The sequence below is a fragment of the Astatotilapia calliptera genome, chromosome 4 (assembly GCF_964374335.1).
Source record: "Astatotilapia calliptera chromosome 4, fAstCal68.1, whole genome shotgun sequence".
Lineage (NCBI taxonomy): Eukaryota > Metazoa > Chordata > Actinopteri > Cichliformes > Cichlidae > Astatotilapia > Astatotilapia calliptera.
This window is the reverse complement of record NC_137425.1, coordinates 8,621,767-8,631,799: the sequence shown is the minus strand read 5'-3', so window position 1 is coordinate 8,631,799 and position 10,033 is coordinate 8,621,767. Positions and strand designations below refer to the sequence as shown.

At 38.0% G+C, this 10,033-nt stretch overlaps 2 protein-coding genes across 2 annotated transcripts; one reads left to right on the top strand and one right to left on the bottom strand.

Annotated features, from left to right (window-relative positions):
- Nucleotides 1-370: 370 nt before the first annotated feature.
- Nucleotides 371-6,551, top strand: mlx (MAX dimerization protein MLX). The gene is made up of 8 exons (XM_026164416.2): nucleotides 371-499; nucleotides 1,428-1,467; nucleotides 1,610-1,699; nucleotides 3,330-3,436; nucleotides 3,516-3,618; nucleotides 4,048-4,147; nucleotides 4,483-4,684; nucleotides 4,778-6,551. The coding sequence occupies exons 1-8, from the start codon at nucleotides 386-388 to the stop codon at nucleotides 4,832-4,834; spliced, it is 813 nt and encodes a 270-aa protein (XP_026020201.2). The 5' UTR covers nucleotides 371-385; the 3' UTR covers nucleotides 4,835-6,551.
- A 63-nt stretch (nucleotides 6,552-6,614) lies between these two features.
- Nucleotides 6,615-9,731, bottom strand: psmc3ip (PSMC3 interacting protein). The gene is made up of 8 exons (XM_080300187.1): nucleotides 9,567-9,731; nucleotides 9,099-9,203; nucleotides 8,917-9,002; nucleotides 8,732-8,843; nucleotides 8,384-8,529; nucleotides 7,543-7,596; nucleotides 7,327-7,386; nucleotides 6,615-7,239 (listed from the first exon to the last, which is right to left on the bottom strand). Exons 1-8 carry the CDS (start codon nucleotides 9,583-9,585, stop codon nucleotides 7,183-7,185), a joined length of 639 nt encoding a protein of 212 aa, XP_080156313.1. The 5' UTR covers nucleotides 9,586-9,731; the 3' UTR covers nucleotides 6,615-7,182.
- Between the last annotated feature and the right edge of the window lie 302 nt (nucleotides 9,732-10,033).

Sequence of the window (10,033 nt, the reverse complement as noted above, 5' to 3'; positions counted from 1 at the left end):
TTCATGTAAAGCAACAGTAGGTACACAAGATACCTGAAGAAGAGGATTGACGCAAGTTTCAGGGGTGATTTGTGACAGGAAGATAGCTGCAAAAATGAGATAGGAAATGTTATCGCTAAAAAAAGAGATAAGCAGACCTGGAGGTGGCAGAGTTGAAGATGCTAAGATTTTCACTGGCCATGATGAACAAGATTAGAGAGCAGTTGAAAGAAAGCAGATTTATTTAAGTGTTTAAGAGACAAAGAACTGATAAAAAATATTATTTTAGTTTTCCTCTCTTACTATATACGCCTTCTGTTTGTTTGGTTTTTCTTTTCAATACAGTCTTTCTGTGACATAAACCTACATTTTATGCGGTCAGTCACTGCAGTATTACTTTCAAACCATGGGGTGGCGTTTTCAAGAACAGTTACAATTCACTACCATGGTGCACAGAAGAAGAAATTCGTCGCATTCCAAAATGACGGACCCGACAACATCTCCAGAGGACCAGTGGAAAGTGAGTAACTGCTATCAGAAACCTCTTTTTTGGTTTGAAATGACTCATGTGTTAGGCGTATGGCAGCACTGGCAAATGGCAAAAGCTGTGCTGTCTTAAAGTTGAAGCTTTAGTAAAGTGCAGGGAGTACACGGTTTGTTAGCTCCGTGGCTAACTAACGTTAGCATCCGAGGTTTTGATAACCTTAGAAAGCTGTATTGGTTAGCTAACCAATTGCCTACTTATGTAAACAAATCAGCCATTGTTCCCCCTATGGTGTATACAACATGTCTTCACCTACACACGCAAAGTTAAATAAAAGAAAAAAGGTCTGAGTAGCTGCTTGTTTCTTGCAAATCTACAGTGCAGCATCAGTGTTTGTGAAGCTCACATTACCTTGTCTGATAGGCTACTATATACTGTATATAATTAATTACCAGACCACAGAAATTGAAATTGTCTTCGTTCCACCGATTCCTTAATATGGAGTCTGTGGAAATAAAATAAATAAAATAAATAATTAAAAATAATTAACATGTGTTCAGGGCCCCCATTTTAAAAAAATATGTCTCTGAAATAAATTGGGTATAGTAATTTTACAGTACGTAAGTAAACATGTAGTAGGATCTATTGTTTAAACTTAACATATATTCATTTTTTCCCCCTCCTGAGCTTTTGAGACTTTGGAAACCACAAATTAGACAGCTGTGCCCTACATCAAACAATAGTTCTGTGATGAAGGCTCTTATTTTCTACAGCTTTTTACCCACCTGTTTTCCTGAATTGGACAAATCAGGGCAATGCTCAGTGGGGGCTTAACTGGCTGGCTATTGCTCTTTTGTCAAACAAATGTAGGGCAGCACAGCGTTTTCCCTTGTCATTAGCTGCACAGCCTCTTATTTTTTTTTTGCCTTTTTCTGTCTTCTGCTCTCTCGTGATGGCTCGGCAGACATCCGATGGTGCTTTCAGCGATGGTGGCTTTGACAACAGTGAGTATTCAGTCAGTTCTTGTGTTGTACTTCATTACCAGTGTAATCTGATCTCTCACATGATACTGATTATAGATGTACATCAAAATATGTTTTGATTTTGTTGTGAGTTATGTTTGATCACTGCTGTCTTGTTGTCTAGGTTATATCTCTGAAGCAATCAGAAAGGGTACTGTAGTGTCCCGGGCCAACAGTATCGGCTCAACAAGTGCCTCTTCAGTGCCAAATACAGGTACTGGGTTTGAATGTTGTATATTTATGTGATAGTTTGATACTAGTAATGTAATTGTAGTGTAGGTTAATTGTTTACTTGTTTAGTTGTTGTAGCCTGAGCCAGTCAGATATTTATAAAAAAAAAAGTTTCATTTTTGTTTATTTAGTGTAAAAGCGAAATACAATGAGACTTAGGCTACGTTCACACTGCAGGTCTTAATGCTCAATTCCGATTTTTTGATCAAATCCGATTTTTTTTGTCTGCTCGTTCACACTACAAATAAAATGCGACAGCAAACGCTCTCTAGTGTGAACGCTCAAAGCGGCCCGAATGCGCAAAAGAAGACGTCACACACAACGCGCTCTGTTTAGACCCAGAGCAAACTATATTGTTTGACTGATGGCCCTTAATATAAAGACTTCGGACTTCATGTTTCCCAATTTTTGCTTTAAGTTATTTTGTTATTTACATAATAATGTAAATAACCTAATAATGATCCTTATTGCTGTTTTAGAGGAGCGGTGCTTCAAAGGATAGTTGCAGATTTCTGTCAGAATCTGCAGGTTATGCAGTACAAATAAAATGTTCACGTTTCTCCAACGTTGTCTTCCCAGCAGTCTCACCGGATGGCCAGGAAGCGTTCGCGATGTCTTCTCGGGCGCTTCTCTGGCGCTGATAATTGGCGTCTGTCTTATGTCAGTGACGTAAAAGACGGATTTAATGCGACTTGACCGTTCACACAGCAGTTGCTTTCTGAAACATCGGATATGGATCAGATTCAGTACCACATACGAAAGTGACCCAGATCAGATTTGAAAATATCGGATTTGTGCCGTTCACACTGTCACACCATGATCGGATATGGGTCGCATAGGGTCAAAAAAATCGGATTTGATGCGCTTTCGCCTGCAGTGTGAACGTAGCCATAGAGACAGCTTTGCTTATATTTCTCCATGATTTGTACAAAAGGAAAAATCTCTCTTGCTTGTGATTAATAAAAATATATATATTAAGCTTAGCTCTAAAGCTTTTATTTTTATTTATTCCAGAAGTTAGAAAATGTATATGTTACATTAACAAAACAGTAAACATGGCCCTGAAATATGTCTTAAAAAACAAAAACACAGTTTGAATAAATATAAATAAAGATCTAAAAAAATTTTGTATTGCTATTCCAGCAGTTAATTTTCACATTTATTTTACTCTATTTTGCTGTACAATGTTTTGTGACTGCTTTATACATACAATTTTCTTACTTCCCAAACACAGGGATTGCTGTGTGAGGTAGAAAATATTTCCTATATCATTCCATGTTTAATTATGGAAACATGTGTTTCGTATTTTACAATATTTTCTTAAATTCTTTGAGGGTTTTATGAGATGTTAAATAATAATTTACTTTGTAAATTAAGTGCATCACAGTAATTCATACTGATGAAAAACAATGAGGTTGCCTATATGTGTGAAATGAGTGCCAACACAGGAATGACTCCAGGGTTAATAATCTTGTACAGTTATGAATTGATTTGATCAACTTTTTAAAAATAGCTACCTCAGCATTTTGTAAGTTGGCTAACAAAAACACTGCTAATGTCATGGTTCAGATTTTTATTTTTTCATTAATGAGTATTAATCTATTCCCACATAGATGATGAAGACAGCGACTACAGGCATGAAACATATAAGGACTCGTATAAAGATCGTCGGAGACAAGCACACACACAAGCTGAGCAGAAGCGTAGAGATGCTATTAAAGTAAGGACACACATCTTGAAAGTTGGAGATTTGCTTTAACTTTTTTCAGTAGTTACTAGTTGCTCTCTTTTAACATTAGAAAGGATATGATGACCTCCAGTCAATTGTTCCAACCTGCCAGCAGCAGTCTGAATTTGCGGTGGGAGCACAGAAGATCAGCAAGGCTACTATTCTGCAAAAAAGTAAGATGTGGTCAAACATAACCTTTGTTAACATTTGAACAAACTTGGACTGCCTCTGCTGAGTAACCTTGACTTCAGATTTAGTTTGAGATAATCTATATATTAATTAATACATCTGACATCTTGATAAGAAAAGAGCACAAAACAATAGTACTGAACTTGTTTTGTATGGTGCTAGCTTTCATTTAGTTACATCTCACTTGGCCACATTTAACAATAAAAAGAGACGATAGACTAAGTTCAAGGAAGAACAGATATTTCCTGTCTTGCAGGGGCTCCTTTACCCAACAAAAGGGGAAGTAACAGTACCAACACCCTCAGTATAAAGGTTAACTTTCAACAGTGTACCTAAAACTTGTGTATAAGGCAAAAATCCCCAACTGACGATTTCTTGGTTGTTGTTGTGTTGTTTTTTTGGTTTTTTTTTAGCAATTGACTACATCCATTTCCTTCACAAAGAAAAGAAGAAGCAAGAGGAGGAAGTTTCTGTCCTAAGAAAAGAAGTGATGGCGCTTAAGATTATGAAAACGTGAGTGGTTTAAAATTCATAAGCCAAACTGCTTTTTCCACATTGTGTACTTCACAGGTCTTCTTTTTTTTGGCGATCTGAGACTTCCCTAAATCCTCTCAACATACCTGCACTGTGTGCAAGTCGCATCTTTTCTCCATCCAGACCGATGAAAAGACAGATTGTAAAAAGAATGCTGGTCTGGGGGCAAAGAAAGAAAACTTTGGAGTAGGGAATGCATTGATGTGTGCTTTTATCCATGTTCTCAAAAGAATGACTCAAATTCATTGTTTATGAAATTATATTAACCCCCCCCCCCCTTTTTTTATTTTATTTTATTTTAAATGTTTTAATAGGAACTATGAGCACATAGTGAAGGCTCACCAGAACAACCCACAGCAGGGAGAGGATCAGGTGTCGGACCAGGTCAAGTTCAACATCTTTCAGAGCATCATGGACTGCCTGTTTCAATCTTTCAGCAACTCTGTTTCAGTGAGCAGCTTCCAAGAACTTTCGGCCTGTGTTTTCAGTTGGATTGAGGAACACTGCAAGCCACAGGTAAGGAGTATGTTTAAAAAACCCATGAGAACTTTATTATTTTGTGTATGTTGAGGTATTTATAGTTTGTTTTCTGCTTATGTTCTTTCCTAGACACTGCGGGAGTTTGTTGTTGGAGTGCTGCGGCAGCTCAACGGTCAGCTTTACTGACTGCACCTGGCCTCTAGTTAACTCCCAAAAATGGACTTTTTGAGCTTACTCTGGCCTCTAAGAGTAAAAAAATGTTGATCAGCCTCAAGCTATGCCACAGTATTTACTCACTTTGACTCATCAGTGACTCCCTGGCTGCAATTTGATTACCTCATCACACGTGGCAGAGGTGAAAGGTGGCATTGGAATGAGCAGATATAAGTTTAATGCAAATCACTTTAAGCTTTGAAATGTACATACATGTTTAACTGAGTGTATTTCAGGATATTCTGATTGTTATTTGATTTGGGAACCCAGCAGTACAGAAGTCACTGAAAGTGCAGTTTTCAATGTGTCAGGCAGGCAAAATATTGTGTTTAACTAATGGTAATCACCATCTGCAGTAGCCATAGTTGCCCACACTGAGATAAAAAACATGAGGGGAGATTAGATCTTAATAGCGAGAACTCTTCTTACAGATTGAGTGAACTGATGGTAAAGTTTATGGTGCATTTTAAAATAATCAACAGAGAGAAAAGAGGGGAAGGGAACTCATGAGCCAACACGTTCCCCTCTGTCACATCAAGCATGACTTTGTAGCTTAATGCTGAACCAAAGGAGCTGTTTCAGCTTCAGTGGACGAACACTGAGCCACTCCTCAGCTGTAGCAGATAATGGAAACTACTGCAGAGTAACAATCATTGCTAAGCGTGTTATCAGGAAAATGCTATATGAGGTCTCAACAATTTATCACTGAGATTTGGCTTGTAATCCGACACATTTTGAGATGTACATAAATGGAGCTGTGACAAGCTGATAAAGTGCTGAAATGTCAAATTATTGTATGTATAAATTTAAATGTCTTTACAGTGTGCCATTTAAAATTTTATAGTTGTCGTATTTCAATTCAATTTGGCTTCAATGGCAGGAAATGTAATGAGTATTCTCTCTCATAATTGAGCTACATCACACTATGAAGCAATGTGTGTGGTGATCTTTCTGCAACTTTCAGATTTTCCTTTAATCAAAAAGCTTAAAATTTCAGCTTCAGTTGGTCCAAATCCAGCAGAATGAATATTGTTTACTTTTGTTATCAGTGGTTCTCAGTGGCTAAGATGCAGTTCATGCCATGTTGTGTATCAGCCAGAACCTGCTTTTTTTTTTTTTCTCACCAAAAACTGTCCCTTTGAACTGCAGCAGCAAAGTTCATGCTGTGTGTTGAGATTTACAGCTGCTGTGTGCTGAATTATGAGTGAATTTCAAGTAGGTGACAGCTCATTTTAATGAAGGTTTTTTTGTTGTTTCTATAAACATCCTTTCCTGTGTTAGCTGTATTCATGGAAATGTTTTTGTAACTGGCTTAAGTTGTTTCAAGTGTATTAATAATTCTATTATACAAGCCATGTACACTCAGTGGCCACTTTTAGTTACACCCCCCCCCCCCTGTAAAATCCAGTCTGAAATCTGAGCCTTAAATTCTGCTTTATAACATTTTTTTCTTTCTTTAAATGTACACCAGCAGATGGGTGTCATCTATGCATTAATGTACAGCTCTGTTAGTGTTGTAGTTTGCTGTGGTGTTGAATGTTGATGTTTTTAATTGACAATCCAAGGAGGTTGAATATTTAAAATAGGTTTTAAATCTGTACCTCTGAGAGAACACTGTGTATTTGATTGTATTTAATTTCATAGGTTTGCCTAATAAAGTGGCCACTGAGGGGTTTTTTTGTCATCCAAATTATGTGGAAATGGAGCATCTGTGCATAACAATAACAGGAAAAATCATAAAGCTAGGCAGTGGTTCCCAACTATGCAGCTAATGCAACTTATTTTATTTATGCTTCACAAGAATTAAACTAAAACAATTGTGGCGCTTCAGCATCAGAATTTATGGTCTTGACCATTTAATAAGCAGAAAACAGTGCAACTGTAATTCAAAAACATAGATATATACATTATACATTTTAATTTATGCTTTCAGAAAATAAAAGCAAGATGGAGTTGAACAAGAACAGATTTTAAACATTTAAATAAAGCCTTGACATTTTCACTGGAAAGCTCAGGATTGGTTAAATCTGTTTAAAAGGGAAAATTTAAACCAGCGTTGCCTTTGAGGTGAAGAGCATGACTGTGTTGTCAATTGATGTGAAAGTCTTGAGAGTTTCACAAGCAACAAAGCAGTTTTTTATAAAAACATACTTTCAGTTATGAACTTTTTTTCAATTAAAGCATTTATTAAAGTTGAACTATCTATTCAAAAAAAAAAAAAAAGGGCCATAAATAAAGTATTCTCTGGGCTTCAGATTGCTTTCCTGTGTAATCCATTTGCTTAGATTAGTGGCAAGGTGACTGTAAAAGAACTTTCTTGTTCAAGTATTTGGAGGAACTACTTTACAGTACTCATCAGTCTCCACTCCAACTTCTTCCTGTGAGGAAGCAGAATATTGCAGGTAATAGCAAGAACTTTATTTTATTCTTTAAAAAAGATTTTTTTTTTAGTGTCTTAAACTCACCAGGAACTCCTTTTTGCTCTTTGGATAACCCTCGAGGATTGCATTTGTCATGTCTGAAGCCTAACACAAACAAGGTGCCAAACACTTTAATAACATATCCATATGCAGTTTCACTCACACTGATGAAAGGGATTGTACGGCATTTTTTAAATACATGGCATGCAATACGAAACATGAGCTACGAATACAAAAAGGAACTTAAGTGAAAAAGATTACCAGTCTCTTCCTCTTTTTCCACTCTTTAACGTAGAGATCTCGTTCTTTATAAACCTGCAAATTAAAAATAATAATATATATGTATAAGCAGCTGGATAGCGTAGTGGTAAGGTTACACACCTTTGGAGCAGGAGTGGCAAGTTCGATACCCAACATCCACGTTGCAGGTCCAACGTTCGGAAGAAGGGCCTGCTCTCACAGTTAGAGATTGATGAGGTACAAAAAAATGCTATGGCAAGGGGGAGCCAGTACAACAGGTTGGGGGGGAGATATCATTATCACCCCCACCAGAGATTGGGTACCAAGCCCCAAGTGCGCCAGAAGAAGGATTGTTGAGTGCAAGAGATCATGGCAAGCTGGATCCTCCGTTACCAAGACTACGTGAAGTACCCCGAGAGGCTTTACTAGATGATGTGAATGCAGCACTATGCCGCCACCATTACCGAGACTAACAAGCTGATCTACAGTGAAATGAGATGTTAAACAGCCACATGGGAGCAGTACCCTACTCTGTAGGAAAAAAACCCCAGCCCCATCCAAGGTCAACAACAGTATATGCACAGTTGACTCATGAATCATTAAGATTTTTATGACACTGTGGAAGACAGAGGACAACTGAAGGCTGTAGACCATGGTACTCAAACAGGGAGAAGGGACAGCGAGATGGGGATTCATTGGCAAATGGGTGCGATGACATAGCCTAGTTCCATAATTAAAATTTTACTGAAACGTGTGAATATGACAAATATGGAAAAAAAAAAAGTCGGTAAGGGGGAAATACTTTTTCACAGCATTTATAAATAAGAGAGGCCATGGGACAGATCCCTGGTGGATTCCTCACCTTGTCCTTCTCCTCTGGCGTGATGTGATTTGAGGCCGACTTTATCTTCTCCAGTCGGGCTCTGTACCCAGAACACTCTGCTTTTAGCTCCTGGATCTCTGACACCATTTCCTCTGTTGTAAGGGAGCTGTTTAGCTCCTTCAGTTCTGTCATCACAGATTTCACACAAATTTACAGAACATCCCCTTTCAAACATATGCAGTAGAACAAAAACAACACGTGTAGAGAAAAGAGAAGTGGGGACAAGCCTCATCGTAAACCGTTTACTGTATCAAACAGCCACATCTTGTGGCTTAACAGTGCGCAAAATCTGAGAAGATAGTGTCAGTGATTAGCAGAAAATGTCACCTGCATCCAGCTGCCTGCAGCTCTGGGTAAGGGATTGCACCTCTTCACTGAGCTCTGAGATCTGATGGTCTATTGCCTTCAGGTCTGCATCGTTCACATCTTTGAACTGAGCCTGTGGGACAGATTGAGTTATTCCGGTTACTTATAAATTATATGTGCATAATATTCCAGACAAACAGACTAACCTGGTCAGCAAAATAAATCTTTTGCTTGCCATATATTTTCTCCTTTATCTTGCCTTCCAGGGCCAGCAGCTCCATGGCTTTGACCACTGCCTGTTGGAAGAAATGTGTAAAAACCACTTAGTTGTAGGCTATGAAAAACAGGTTAATTTTAGGCATCTAATTGTCTCATTGAAGTGTTAAACTCGCCGTTTTGCCCAGACCATGTTGCTTTTGTAAATTAGAGAAGACATCCTGAGCGCTATAGGGCCGGTTCTTCTCATTTAGGTAGGCAAGGATGACGCCCGCCCCTGTGAATGACAGCAGGACAAGTTTAACGTTTATCTAAACTTACCATAACATTACACTTAACTTATACTAGAAGTAGATTTTCATGATTATGTTAATATCTAATAGTGTAATATCGCTGGCCACAATCATCATCCTAATCTATTTTAATATAAATATGATTCCCCTCCTTAAAACAAGTATATCGTTTGGAAAAGTGGAAGAAGAATAAAAACACGGAGCTCGTCTCAGCTAACGCTAGCTTGTAGCCGTTTGGCTAAACGTTTCCTTTTATCTGTGACTTTTAACAATCGTCGTTCGCTCAGTGCAAGCGACTGACAAGCCATCTAACTTGTTATAGCCTAGAATATAAACTTTTTACCTACCGTTATCTTTTTTACTCATTTCCAACTACTCCACTTTAGCTTTCCAGATCCGAGTTTCGCGCAAAACGTACGTCACGGAAAAGATCGTTCATGCTAAAAGATGCAACACACCAGCACAAAATCCGTCTTCTGCCTTCGCGTTTGAGCGCCCCTCTGTTAATTCTGCCCCAAAAGTTATTAAGTATGACAGGTTTAAAGTATCTCAATGGTTCTTTTACTTAAATTATTTTATGTTTAGTAGAACTTTATCTCCTTCTTCATTCCATGTCGTTAGCGATATCCCGAAAAAAAGTAGAGTGACACCTCTTTTTATTTGGCTGTTCTCAGAAGCAGTCAATTCAGTCCAAAACCTAACCTGTTCCCGGACGCAAATATTTATTCAGCTAATCACATGGTACCAACTCATACATGAAGACATGTGGACATGGTCGAGATGACCTGCTGACGTTCAAACAAAGCATCACAAT